Genomic DNA, 14,412 nt, shown 5'->3' with positions numbered 1-14,412 from the left:
GATAGGAGAGAAAAGAAGGCAGCCCAAGTGTTCACTGTCCTTGAGAGGTACTGAGCTTCCTTCACTTCTTTCTTGGGTTTCCAGGCTAACCCCACACTAGGGGCGCCCTCAGGTTAGTGGCAAGTTTGCAGAAGCCAGAAGGGAAGGGAGGCAGGACCTGGGGCAGTTGTGACCTCTGTAGAGCTTTGTGGTCTCAGATGCTGTAATCAAGAGCAAGTGGGGTGTGCGCTTCTGGGGGGAGGGAGGGTGGAAGGGACGCACAGTGCAGTTCAGGGCTCTGCATCGCCCACAGCAACCTGTTTAACTACGAGGGGGAACTCTAGTTTCTAGGCTGATGTGGAGAGTGGGGCAAAGGCCCCTTACACTCCAGCTGTCTGTGCACCTTGGCCTGGAAAGCAGATGGCACTGTGTGCTCACGTGCTGACCTCCTGGCCGGGCCAACTGCTGAGTGGGTGTTTCCATCCCCCTGGGCTGCTGCTGGCTGCAAACAGTGATAAGCACTGGGCCAGAGGGGAGTTTGTGTGCAATCACTGGGTAAGGGTTAAGTGGCCCTGAGGTCAAGACTGGGGAGAAATGGTTTCCTAACTTCTAAGGACTGCCTGGTAAAAAGCCCACCATACTCTACTCCCACGGCCAGGGAGTTCCCTTAGGGGAACATACGTGAAATCAGCAGTTGATTGTTTCTCTTAGGAACAAAATTATGCCTACTACACAGCCAGCCCCCCCAACGACCACTGTTATTGCACTGGCACTGCGACAAAGGCACCAGTGCCAGGCTGCCGGCTGGGACCACTGATTATGGGTGATGGAAGAGAAAGAATGCTTCTGTCCCTGGCACACAGGATGAGAACCCCAAAGAACGGATGTTTGTGCATAAAATAACCTCTTGTGTTTGCCTAAATGCTTCCATCTTTTTGTCCCTACGATCATTTAAAGTAGTATGGAGACAAAGAATTTGTTCATTTATATAGGAATAAAGAGTGTGCAGAGATTCAGAACTGGCCTGTCACAGGCCAATTATCTGTACCACTAGGGCTCTTTTCCCAAGAGCAAACTGCAGATTTGCTTGAAATTAATAATGGTTCATCAGCCATTCATTACACATGTAATTAGCCTGGGTGAAAACAGATGCCATTTCAATGTCCTTGACATCAATTGTTTCCACTCCCAAGTTATCATCACCCACACACACTCTTCTGCTTTCCCCACTCAAGTCTGATAAACTCCCACATTCCAGATTGGGAATAGTGGTTGTATCCTTGGTGGGTTTGACTGCATATACGCAATACTTGAGTGTTCACATGCATGGAGGCAAAAGTTAATTTTTTAACTACAACTTTGGAATGTAGTTGCCTTCACCCTGTGTTCTAAACCCCCTTCTTGAGTAGAACCAAGCTAGATAATGGCACAAAGGAGGAAAGTAAAGAACTACCAGGTGGGAAGCAGGCATATGATGGAAACTGCAGCAGAATTTCATGCTTCTGCTAATGGGACCCAATCCTGAGCAAAGTCTTCTCAACTCTACCAGTGAAGGCTCGGTTGTCCATAGCACGAGGATGACAGTGCAGCACTTCCACGCCAGTCTCAGGAACTAAAATCTTACTCGGGGTTGAGAAAGTGGAACCTTAAAGAATGGCAGGCACACAGACCACAAACGTCTTCAGTCCTCACACAGCGCTGGCCCGCAGGAAGACAGGAGCCCTGGGAATCCTAGAGGAGGCTCAAGTTCATCAAGTGTAAGGGACCACAGGTACCCAAGGACAGCACCCTCGAGCCAGCAGGTGCCCTGGGGAGTTCAGAAGGACAAGGGAGAGAATGGCAGTGCCACTGTCTTGTTAGAATCTTCCTTAACGGGAACTGAGGACAGGACTCTCAGATCCAGTGATGAAGCCCACTACTCCCAACCAGCACCTGGCCTGCTTGGAGCACTGGGGCTGACAGAACAAGCTCTAAGGTGAGAACCTGAGGTCCCCAGGGTAGAAATCTTGTTTTTCACCATATCCCCAGTGCCTAGAACCACAGCTGGCATACAGCAGGTGCTCAACAAATATCTGTCAAATAAAATGAACAAACACCATGAGCATGGCTAATGGTATCGAAGAAGAAAGCTCAGGGAAGAGCTCTCCATCAGTAGGTAGGGGGACCCATCCTTCAGAAGATTCTTTTATTAAAACTGGGTGACATCGATAAGGAGACAGTACAAAAAAAATTTTGGTCCATGAAAAAAACATAGTAATTCAATTAATAAAAAGTTATCTTCAGGGACACTGTGGAGGAGTGCTGAGCTTCCTTCTCATGGTTCCAGCCCCAGGGACAGAGGCTGTCTGTCCAGTGTCACTCTGGGGAGAACCTTTCAAGGGAGGGATGGGATAATGACAGGAAGGGGAAGACAGGGAGGAAGTTCTGCTGTTCCCAGTGTGGGACAGTCAGGGATACAGGGCTGGGGCATGTGCTCGCAGAAGCCTGAGGAGGGGGTGGGGAAGCAGGGGCTTTGTCAGTTCTGCGGGTTTAGAGCCCATGCTGAACGGAATTCCCCCTCTGTGCCCAGCTGTCTCCCACCCTGCTGTGTTGAGTCTGCGAGCCTGGGACATGCTAACTCAGGGGTGATACAACCTGGAAGAAGAATTTGAGGCTCTCCTGGAAAGATGCAAAACCATCTCAGTTGCAAGGGGCCCAGATCACAAGGTCCTGCTGCTACCTGAGGGGTCTGAAGCTTTTGAGGGCAGGGGCTGGGTAGTCACAATCCTGTGAGGCAGGGAGAGGGAAGAGTCACAAACCCAACTCAGAGCTATTCTCCAGCCCTAGGCGCTTTCACTCCTCAGTGCCCTAGAAGTCACCAGTGGGTGTCAACTGGGCAGACAAGGGACAGGAAGACAGGGATGGCCCAGGGCTTTTACCCGTTTGATTTTAGGCCTGTTTCTCCATGAAAGGATGGGGGAGGCAGGGTGGAATGAATGAATGAGTCACACCTCCAAGCAACAGCAGGAAGGAACAGCCTCTGCCAGCAATGACAGTACCCTAGGTGAGGGCCCTTGGGGCTCTGACAGGGAAAGGCAAGATTCCCCCACTCAAATGCCCTGGGTTAGGACAGGTAGGAGGGAATCCTAAGAAGCAGCTACAGGGAGTGTGGTGAGAGGGAGCAATACTAAGAGAACAAACTCCAATACTGATGTGGACCCCCTACGAGGGAGTAAGAGAAGCACTGAGTCAGCAGGCCAATCCAGAGGGCTGCGGACTGACCTGGGGCTCAGTGGAGCCCAAGAACCAGGATTCCTCTAGTGCTAGAGGGCAACAAGTGAAGGGACAGTTTGCTCCAAACCTGTGGAGGGAAGGTAGGAAACTGGATTCTGTTATCAGGAAAGCCGAGATCAACTAGCTTATAGAGTGCCCCCAGGCCTGAGTCTCGGAGAAGGGGCTAAAGCTCCCACCTCCTGGGTCTCTGAAGGGCAGGATCAGTGTAGCTGGTCCCCTTGAAGACCACTTGGCCTTAGGCCCAATCCATTCAATGCACTGATTACCACTACGGGTTCTCTCTCTAATACTATCTAGAGGTCCTATGCAGACCAGGGGAGGGTACAGGCACATGGGAACTTTGTGGGGCAAAGGGAAGCTGGGGGTAGGAAGGGATGGGGTGGGAGAAGAAGAGGGTAACAGGTATCATGTGAGACCCTCTTCATTCTGGTGTTGTCCTAGAACCAACAGCATCCCCTGGAAGGCCCCAAGCAAGACCAAGGCAGGTGCTATGAGGCAGGCAGCACAGGGCCCCAATAAAGAAATCGGTGCAGCCAATCAGGGCTGTGGGAGAAGCCCTATGTGTTTCGGATTCCCAGGGCTTGCTCTAATTCTTGTCGTCTCTGCTGCACCTAAGGAGAAAATAGTGGAGGGAGCGGAAGATGAGACAAACCAGAAGCTGGTACCTAACACCACTGATCCCCATCAAGGGTGCAGACCCCCTGCCTTTTGTCAGTTTCTCCTGTGCACCCCAGGTGCCTACCTTGGAGTAGAAGTATCGGCACACGGCCTCCTGTGCCCAAGGCTGGAAGTAGAACTCAGCTCGGCGCTCTTCTTCTGGGTTACCCACCACATCAGTCATGGTCTGAGGGAGATGGGAGGGGGAAGACACAGAAGAGACTGGTTTCCTTTCTTGCATCTGTTATGGACTGAATTGTATCCCCTAAAAGATGTTGAAATCCTAGCCCTCCCAGTACCTGTGAATGTGACCTTATCTGGGAATAGGGTCTCTGCAGATGATCAAGCTAAGATAAGGTCATTAGGGTGGGCCTAATCCAGTATGATTGGTGTCCTTATAAAAGAGGAAACTTAAGACACAGAGACAGACATGCAGAGAGGAAAGATGATATGAAGACACATGGAGAACACCATCTGCAAACCAAGGAATGCCTGAAGCTACCACAAGCTAGGAGAGAGGCCTGGAACAGACTCTCCCTCCCAGCCTTCAGAAGGAACCAAACCCTGCTGACAACTTGATTTCAGACTCTAGCCTCCAGAACCATGAGACAATACCGTTTCCCTTGTTTAAGCCACTCAGCTTGTGGTACTTTACTATGGCGGCCCTAGCAAACCACTAAAACAACACCCAAAGTCGCCTCTGCTGTCAACAAGTCATTCCCTTGTTCAGGGATCCTTTCAGGCACCCCCTGTCCCTTGCTCCTCTTCTCGGGCTACCTGCAGTCAATCACCACAGAACAGGCGAGCACTGAGGACACATCTCACACATTCTGCGCTCTTTCCTACCTTCCTGCCTGAGCTTCTGGCGCTCCCCTCTCTGGGATATAACTCAAATCCCAAATTCTCCATGAAGCCTTCCCTAGCTATTCTAGCCTCATCAATCTCCGTTCTCCTTTGTATTACCTTTTTGATACTGGTGAGTTCCAATAATGTCTTACATGATTTACTACTTTTTAAATCACAGTAACATGGTTTCTCTGAACAGAATGTGTGCTACTTTGAAATAGATCAAGTTTTCCACTCTGTATCGCCTCCAATACGGTGCACAGTGACAGCACACAGTAAGTACTAGATAAACACTTGATGGTTCCACCTCCATTTCCCTACTTAATTGTAAAATGGGCCCTGGAACACACTAAAGAAAGTCTGGTCCCTCACTTCCCCCCGGCTCTCCATCTCATGCTACGGAAACAGAGCAAATGTATGCCTCACGGATCTAAGTCTCTTTACACCTGTCCCAGGTTCTTTACCTTGAGGTCCCGGCACTGGGACTGAAGCCAGTCATTGATGAAACCCTGAGGGTCTCTGGCAAAGCTCAGCATGAACTCTCGCTGGGTCTTCAGCTGATTGATAGTTTCTATCGTCTCATGGATCTGAAAGGAAGAAGGAAGCTCGTAACATTTTCACACTGGGGAAATGCAAAGTTAAATGGCAGGCAGTGTGTGACTTCTTGTGCCGCTGCCAAGCTAAGAACAGAGTGCAGCCCACAAATGGCACTGCTGCCCCACCTGCTCAGGCGCTCGGCGTTCGCTTAGCAGGTGATATGCACCGTGTCTCTATACACCCCACGTGAGGGAAGTTTTCCTTTTAGTCTCCACAATGTCCACTGTGGATGAGGCTACATGCTAAATATTTAATCCACAGCATAAATGGGTCCTGAAACACTCTCAGGTAGAAAAGAAGTGGTACAGAGAGCTGTCTCAAAAGCTGTGGTCCGTGGGCTTTGTTCTTTGTCCTCTTCTCATTCTCTATACTCTTCCTGGCGGTTTCATCTACTTGTATGTCTTCCAGTACCACTGACAAGGTAATGAGTCCCCAGTCTGCAGACCAGAATCCATTTCCCAAACTCCAACCAATCCACCTGCTTGACATCTCAAGGCACCTTAAACTCTCCAAAACTAAATTCACTACCTTTCCCCAATACCTGCTTCTCCTCCTGTTCCCAATCTGAATAACTACAACTGTACACCTCAGCTGAAAACCTGAGGGTCGTTGTAATGCCTCTTCTCCCTCACACCTCACCCCACTGTCTCCATCCAGTGTCCAAATCCCTGCAAATTCACCTTAACACCTTCCAAATCTACCTACTCATTTCCATCCTCACTGTCAGGACCGTAAGTTTAGGCCCTCGACACATCTCACAGGCATCACTGCACCAGCCACTTAACTGGGCTTCCTTCCTCCACATCTGCCCCCATTACAGTTCACTCCCCACCATCCTGCCAGTGATCATTCTAAATGCAAAGGGCACCAGGCCCTCCAGTTTTCAGGACAAAGTCTAAGCCAGTTTTCCCCGCAAAGCTGCCTCATGACGAGGATCCTGCTTCCTTATCCAGTTTCTTTTCCCCAGCACCCCGAGCTTTATCTAACACAGTAAGCAGCTTGTACTTCTTGAACATGCCAGGCTCTCTGCTCATCTTTGGGCCTTCATATACCCTGCTCCCTCTTTCTGGAATGGCCTCTGCCCCCCAAGCCCCTAAGCACCATCCTCCTTTCTCCCCTTTCATTGACTCCCATGTCGTCCTTCAAGATTTAGCTGAGGCATCAGCTCTTCCAGGAAGGCCTCCCTGTTCTCCTTTGTGTTCCCAGAGCCTTTCTGGCTTTACTTGCATGGACTATGTCTGATAATGGTATCGCTAATAACAATAGGAGCAGCAGCTGCCACTTGTTTTTATGTGCCAGATACAATGTCATGTCTTTGTATACACTGTCTCATTTAATCCTCATAGCAATCTTATAAAAATACGTATTATGGTCTCTATTTCGCAGATCAGAAACTGAGGCTCAAAGCTATTAAGAGGTATAGCCAAGGATCAGAACTCATGTGTGTCTGGCTCCAACCAGCACCAAACAGAGTGCCTAGCATTTACTGGGTGGCAGTACATTTTGAATGAATATCAAGAATCAAAAGAAGCCAAGAAGCTGTGACAGAGGGCTGGTGGCACCCAACTACCCAGGGCATGGTCCCTACCTTGTTGTCTAGAGTAGCAATCTCCTGCTGGCTGGCAGTAGACAGCAGAAAAGAATTCATCTGGGTCTTCAAGGTATCATCCACTTCCACATCAATGTCATAACAAGCTGTCTTTTTCTGATCATTCGGGTCAACACTGGGGAGGAAACCAAAGGGGCCTGGTAAAGGGCTTGTCCCCTAAGACCTAATTACACAGGGTCAAAAAGATGGTCTAAGACTGAAGGGCAAGGAGCTGACTGCGAAAGGGCACAAGAGACCTCTTCGGTGTGACGGAAAGGTTCTGTACGTTCCTTGTGGTGACAGCTACAGGATGTATACATTTGCCAAAAATCATCAAATTTTATTTTAAGTGGGTGTAATATATTGCATATAAACCTCAACAGAGTTAATTTTTTTTAAAAACTCAATGGTAAAAATTCAAATGTTACAAAAGATATCCAATGAAAAGTAAGTTTCTCCCTCTCCACAAGGAGACCATCACTACAGTATCTTCTGTATCTTTCCCCCTATTAAACTAAAATTGACCCTGAAAATGAATTCAAATAAAACACATACCACGCAAAATAAAAAGTGGCCTAACTTTAAGCCCATGAATACGGGACAAACTAGCTTCTACTGACCCAGTGTATAGGTTGTAGGAGTTACTACTGGCTGAGTGATGATGGTTCAGGGTCTAATGAAAGGAAGGCTAATTAATATGGAATAAGGGAAAGAAGGCAAAGACTACATCCAGCCAGAAGACATGCTGCTTTGAGGAGAAGGTGCCTTCCTTCACTCCATATCTGCCTAGAGATGCCCTGCTCATCCATCTTCTGAGCAGAAAGCAGATGGAGGTAATGGAGTTGGAGTCTCAGCTTGGAATGTCCTACCACCCAGAGAAAAGACAGTAGCTCATCAGTGATGAGCTGGTAAATGTCTAATAACTGATTCTCCAAAAGAGAAGAAGAACAAGAACAAGAAGCCCTGACTTGTAGCATTTGCTGATTTCTGTGTTTTAAATATTCTCGACATGATTGATTCCAAGATGCCAACATTACATCACTGATCAAGGAGCTGGGAAGGGATGTGCAGTAGCACATCATTAGATGGTATTTCCACCATACAGACACAACAGACAGAAGTAACCTCGGTAATACAAACACCAGTAAACTAATATAATAATTCAGAGATGATGAATTTTTGAGTATATATTACCCTTATTTCTAATATAATGTATTTAACTGCAAGTTTGTATAATTTAACCTTAAATAACGACTGTGTTTAACAACCTGCTTGCAAAATCCCTGAAGATTTTGAGAACTGACTTGTGCAGCTGGTGCAAGCCAGCTCCAGCACACCACTGCCTTGCACACACATGCTTACCTGATGACATGATTAATGATGATGGGCTCTGGTGGCATAAGCAAGGCGTGGAGCCGTTGGGGGATCTCTGAAAACTTCATACGCTGAGACTCAAAGATCTGCGGGAAAGAGGAGAAGCAGCTAAGAGCACAATTAGCGCTCCAGTGGACTTGAGCAAAAGAATGGGTCCTTTTCTTACCTGCTGGAGGTACTTGTCACAGATGACAAACTCCCGCTCGTGTGGGTCCTGGAGCTTATGCGTCTTGATATATTGCCACAGTGCTTGAATGATCACTGGACGGGTCTGGGTGTGGATGCCCAGCAGCCGAGCCAGACGAGGGTCTAATTTAAACTGAGGAGGCTACAGAGAACCAAAGAGTTTGGGATGAAGCTAATGAGCTGAGTCTATGTGCATTATGAGGTGCCTGGCATGGCCATACATTCAAGCCAGTCAACAGGCATTAATGCGGTGCTTTCCCTGGGGCAGAAGAACACTAACAGGAACTCAGAAATGACCAAGACCCTATCCCTATATTTAGGGAGGCAACAGTCTGGCGGCAAATTACCCACAACTAGACTTAAACCTTTAAATGTCAGACTGCTGATGGGATGTGGCTGTGAAAGCTGGACCCCCTCACATCACACAGAATACCTGGTAATCCAGCATCAGCAGGACAGTACACCGTACATTCACGTCTCCTGGCCGCTTCACCTGGAAGCCATCTGTCTCCTGGGTAGTGGCGGTCCTGTGCCACTACAGAGAGGAAGATGTCAGGGGGTGCTCTCCCAGAGGAAGAGCTGGAGTGGGAGGGAAGAGCTTCTGTAATGACTGAATATTCAACTTTGATTACTGAAGCTACTGGAGAAGAGCAACAGCATGAGACATTTTAAAAAACTGCACATGATTTTGGGATTCCTGTCTATAAGTCGATTGACTTTTTCATTATGACTGCTCAGGGTCACATTTAAATTAGCCTGATCTTTCAGTGATAATTTTATCCACAAAAATGGATAATATACATGTGTATAGTAAAATAACATAGCTATCATCGATTGGGTACTTACTATGTGCAGGAGTATTCTAAGACATTTACTTGGATTATCACATTTAATCCCCAAAACACCCATACGAGATAGGCACCATTAAACCTATTCTACAGATGAGAAAACTAATGTTTAGAAGAGTGAAGTAAGCTGCCTAACGTCAACAGCCAATAAGTGGTGGAGCTGCTATCTGAGCTCTGGTGTGTCAGATTCTACAGTCCACGTTCTTAGCCACTATGCTCTACTGCTATGAAGTTAAGTTCAATATATTTACAAATTTCTATTGATTCTATGACTTACTTCCCTTATTAGATGGTAAAGACCTTCCCATGTCTCTTAGTGGTTGAGGTTAAGGGGCTGCAGCTACACTGGCAAAGAAAGGAGCAGGTTAAGTTCACCTGGAGCCCTGGACTGTCTTATTCTGGTTTTGACTATATCCCAAAGAATACTGTTGCTGACATAGTCTTCAGAACACTATGTAACCAGGCATTACCATAAAAAATTTTTGATGATTTGGAATGTGAATCTAAACAGAGCAGGAACCAAAAGCAAGTCCCAGATCTGTAAAAGTAGCCTTGGCACAAGGACTAGAACCCTTAGTTAACCCCCTTAATCACAGCACTTGTCACCAGGAAAAAGGTTGAATGGTGTGTGGATAACTACATCTCACCATTTTTAATAAGCAAGATGCAGAGATGGCTTGGCATCTGTAAGAGGCCTCCATCAGAATTTCCCTTGAAAGTGGGGGCAGCAACCAAGATAGTAAAATTTAAAAGGTGGGACAAGTCAGACTGCAAAAGCTCTTGGGTCCAAACAGTACCAGAACTGAACAGCTAGTGCCACCTGGAGGCCAACGTGCAAACTGCGTTGGAGGAACTGTACACCTGGGGTAACCCTTTATTCATACCTTCCCCTTTCCCTAGACATTAATGTTTGGCTCCCAAGTCCATCATCCTCCAGTCATAAAGTCAAAGCAAAGCCTAGAGGACAGAACTACTCACTTCCACCAGATGGTTATCTGGCCCATACAGGTCTTTGTCCAGTTCGATCACCAAGGACTTAAAAAAAGAAGAGAACTTCCTCTTTTGTTTGGTGGCATCATATTTGGACAAGGCTGACTAGAGGAGAGAGAGGAGAGGTCACGTTAGAAAAGGCCAGAAGAAATTCCCCAAAACAAAGTCCCATAATAAAGGAACCCACAAAAGCAATGGGAAAAAAACTCAGAAATGTCTTCTGAGAACCTCTTAGGAGATGGCAAGGTAGCTGCCTGTGGATACTGAACAAGTCACAGTAGCAATGAACCCTGAAGAAGCAGCCTATAACACATACAGGGTGACTGACGTACCCACCTCATTTCCCCAAGGGAAATGGGGCAAGTTAAGCCAAACCTCTGCACATAATAAAGCGAGTCTAAACAGAGAAAAGTCTGACTCTACAGGGGAAATGAATCACAGGTAATAAAAAGCCAGAACAAAAACAGCTTTATTTGGATCACATGCCACCACCGGGAGATGGACCGGACCTATACAGAGAAAAAGGAGGCTCTGACACTCAGCCCTGGTTCTCCTGAAAAATGCATTCATGCTGGCTCGCCTGTGAACAGCTAAAAATAGAGAGCCAGAGAGTATAAGGAAATGGCAGGTGAGCTTCTCCAAGGAGCTTCTGGGGTGGGAAGTTTGGGGGCTATCACCAGTCAGCTGATGTTCCCATGAAGCAACGAAGAGCCTGTCAGAGAAATCTACCCCACGTAAACTGTGAAATGTCTCCAATGGAAGCTGGGAAGATGGAGATGCCACAGTGGAGATCGAGGACCTCAAGGACTCAGAGAGGAAAGCATGGCCCAAATGCTAAGTGCAAACGCACTTGGTTTTAAAAAAAAAAAAAAAAAACTAACTGAAAAATCTGCAGATACTGCCAAGTCCAATGGCTAGCAGCATCAGGAAGGAGGTAAACAACAAATCAAATCCCACGACAATAAGGTTCTCGATATGATACCACAGAGGGGGCCAAGCCGTGGGAGCCAGAAACAAAGAACCATTGTATTTTAGTACAGGGAACACAGTGACCCTCTCCCTGCTGTTCCCAACAGGAGCCGTAAGCACCAGTCAGGCTTCCTGCCAACCAGACAATACTGCTTGTTCCCAGCAGCTCCCACCCTAAATGCCGACCACAGTGGACCTTGAACTCACATCCTCCAGGAGCCGTCCTTCTACCCGAAGCTCCCAGGAAGCCACCGTCCCTTCCCCATCCTCGGCATCTGACTTAGCCGGATTGAAAGTGTTAGAAATGAAAATTCGCAGCTTCCGTTTTTGCTGAGGAAGGCAGAAACAGGATTGATAGTGGGGCTTCAGTGGTTTGATGTTGAAGACAAGGGTCTCCCCAAACCTGAAAATGACTCCTAACAGACTGGCTTACTGTCTACCCAGTCCTTGGGGTGGGTGGATGGAGATTCCACCTAGAAGAAGAGTACAGGCCACTGGCCTGAGTGCAAGTGCATTCACCAGGATGTCAGATGGACGGAGTCATGCAAGCTGCCAGGTTCCCAAGGTGGCAGAGCAGTTGTAGCAAAAACACCAACAGGGTATATTTCTGGTGCAAGAAATATCAAAAGCCCCTCCCCCTTCGCTGTTCTGTTCTTATGCTTCTAATGTAATTCTCAGTTCGTAGGCAGAAGGGAGAGATGTAATTTAAATGCCAAGGAGAGCTGTGCTACGCCTTTGATTTCCCATCCCAAGCCTGCTGAAGGTTCCCGCGTCCTCTCCTTTGGCTCTCTGCCTTGCACTCTCCTGCGTTGTTACCTTGATGGGACGTTTCAAGGCCTCCTGGATATCTAGCCGTTTCCTCATGATAGTCTGGTCCAGTTTCCTTTCAAAAGCCAAGAGATCCATATAGGCCTGGGATTCTGGTACCAGTTCACGAATCTTAGGAGCAGAAAGATATCATTGGGATCTAGAGCTGACCACCTCTATTCTCAAGCTCAGCATACCTTCAAGAAGACCTATATAGCCTGGACTCACCCTTTGAGGTAGAATTTTGTCAGCCATCTTCTTTTTCTTTGCACTGTTTGGAATAAACACTCTTATCAGGATGGGATGGAACTAGCCAGAACATGAAGACAGGCTGTCCACACCTCCGTTTATAGTGAAGTGAAGGAACTGCAAAGCCTGTCTCAAGTCAGACACCCCCATCCCCCAAAAACGCAAAGAATTTTCAAGAATGAGCACCATCTGCTGACACAGCACCACCACTTCTTGGTTGAGGGACTCCCACCACCTGCATCCTCACAGGCCTCCTCCCTCCCTCCCTCCCTCCCTCCCTCCCTCCACCCTGGGGTCATCTTACTTGTGGTTCCGATTTTGGACCGCCTGCTGCTGGACCTGCTGGATCTGCTGAGGCGCAGGTCTCTTGCGGGACTGGTCCATCCCTGACTGGGCCAGGCCAGGTCGGACTGAAGGGTTCCCCCCATAGCCAGGGGGTCCCATGGAAGGTCCCTGAGGTGTCATTCGGCTGCCTGGTAGCATACCTGGTCTCTATACAGGGGAGAGGACCCAGAGATGTCATCGCTTCCCCTGCAAACCCCACCAAGAAAGGCAAAGTGGGGGAGGCCTGAGTTCTTTGAATGAAACAAGGCTGAGGGGGTGGGGTGGAGCACAGTGGTGGGCTGGGAGGAGAGCCCTCTATCTCTGTGAAATCTAGATAACTGGAGCTTCCTCAAATACAGCCCCAAAGCTAAGACAGCTAGATTACACTCAAATTCTCCCCAGTCTATTTTGTATCTGGCGCATTGGACATCTCTAATTCCACATTTGCTCAGAGAGTACTGCCAGCTACTGTCTCCTCAGAAGCTGACCTCAATTTGCCAGCTACACCTTCTGTGTTCCTCCGGGCGCTGGAGCTGCCTAGGCCCTTTTGCACACAAGCTCTCACAGGCCCATGCTTCGCCCCACTTCTTCGTCCACCCTGGTTGTACACCCTGACTCCCCAAGAAAACAATGCCCCTGGGAGCAGATGAGGATGCTAATTGCCTCCCTTCCCTTCCCCGCACTACCTCCCTGCACCCCAACTCACGGCCCGAATCCCTCCCAGGCGAGTCCCTCCTACTCCTCCCCCCACCCCTGTCACTCCCAGGCCCCCGCACGGCCCCGCCCCCGTCCAGCGCGCCCCTCCTCCTGCCGCACTCACCGGATAGGCCGCTCCGGGCAACGGGGAGCGGTACAGCCCTTGACCCGGCGCCGGGCCCATTCGCACCGGAGGCCCCGGAGTCCCGCCCGGACCCAGGGCAGCCGCCGCGCCCGCCCCTCCTGAAGCTCCGGTGCCGCCGCTCGGAGCCACAGACTGGAAACCCGCCCGGGCCGCCATCTTTCCCGGAGCCGCTGCTGCAGCTGCACAAAGAACCGGAACCGGAACTCCCCCCGCCCCCCGCGCGCCCCCCGCGCCCCCCGCGCGCCCGCCCGTCCGCCCGGCCGGCCCGCCGGCACGGGAGGCTCGGGGCAGCGAGACTGTGGGCTAGGGGGAGGGGGGGGACAAGCGGAAAAGGCGTGTGACCACTCCCTCCAGCCTTCACGGTCCGGGAGGGGAAAACCATAGAGAGGAGCTCTGGGATAGAGAGGCCCTGCGAGCGGGCGCCCCCAGGCCGACGGAGGAAGACAAGGATCTGGAAAGGGGGACCACAGCTCAGGGTGATGGGGTAACTGCTTCATCTTGGCGCAATGCGTTTAACTTTACAAAGCGCTGATTTTCCTTTCCTTCTCTTCCTGCTCTAAGCCCAGCGCGCTGAAGAGGAGTATGCACTGTTTACTCCATTTTACAAACAGGAGAGATGAACTCAGAGAGTAAATAACTTGACAAAGTCAACCAACAAGTTAGCAGTAGAAGTCGAAACATAGAATCCAGATCTTCTGGTTGATAGTCCGGGGCTCATTCCATAGATAAAGTGCCTCAATAACTACCTCACGTTCGAACTTAAACCCAACTTTCCCCGTAACCTTTAACCTAACCTGCTTCTAGATTTTAAATTTATTTTGAAGTTTGACTCTGACCCCTCTCCAAAGAATCCTTTGTGCTAGGACTTCTCTTTGGGATCTTTG

General features: G+C 49.0%; 1 protein-coding gene across 1 annotated transcript; it reads right to left on the bottom strand.

Moving 5' to 3' along the window:
* Window positions 1-183: 183 nt before the first annotated feature.
* SMARCD1 (SWI/SNF related BAF chromatin remodeling complex subunit D1) lies at window positions 184-14,173 on the bottom strand. Its single transcript, XM_060024747.1, has 14 exons — window positions 13,508-14,173; window positions 12,668-12,855; window positions 12,343-12,385; window positions 12,124-12,246; window positions 11,515-11,637; window positions 10,327-10,443; window positions 8,934-9,035; window positions 8,481-8,642; window positions 8,303-8,400; window positions 6,941-7,076; window positions 5,220-5,342; window positions 3,995-4,096; window positions 1,433-3,863; window positions 184-231 (listed from the first exon to the last, which is right to left on the bottom strand). The coding sequence occupies exons 1-13, from the start codon at window positions 13,682-13,684 to the stop codon at window positions 3,810-3,812; spliced, it is 1,548 nt and encodes a 515-aa protein (XP_059880730.1). The 5' UTR covers window positions 13,685-14,173; the 3' UTR covers window positions 184-231; window positions 1,433-3,809.
* Window positions 14,174-14,412: the final 239 nt, after the last annotated feature.

The sequence above is a fragment of the Delphinus delphis genome, chromosome 11, assembly GCF_949987515.2.
Source record: "Delphinus delphis chromosome 11, mDelDel1.2, whole genome shotgun sequence".
Classification (NCBI taxonomy): Eukaryota; Metazoa; Chordata; class Mammalia; order Artiodactyla; family Delphinidae; genus Delphinus; species Delphinus delphis.
This window is presented reverse-complemented; position numbering and strand designations above follow the sequence as displayed.

Bases quoted from the DNA above. Each gene is read 5' to 3' on its own strand.
- SMARCD1 (XM_060024747.1), bottom strand. From the start codon at position 13,684: ATGGCGGCCCGGGCGGGTTTCCAGTCTGTGGCTCCGAGCGGCGGCACC. The intron at 7,077-8,302 runs GTAAGCATGTGT...TTTCCTCCCCAG, and splicing joins ATCATTAATCATGTCATCAG to TGTTGACCCGAATGATCAGA. The intron at 3,864-3,994 runs GTAGGCACCTGG...TTTTCTCCTTAG, and splicing joins GCCGATACTTCTACTCCAAG to GTGCAGCAGAGACGACAAGA.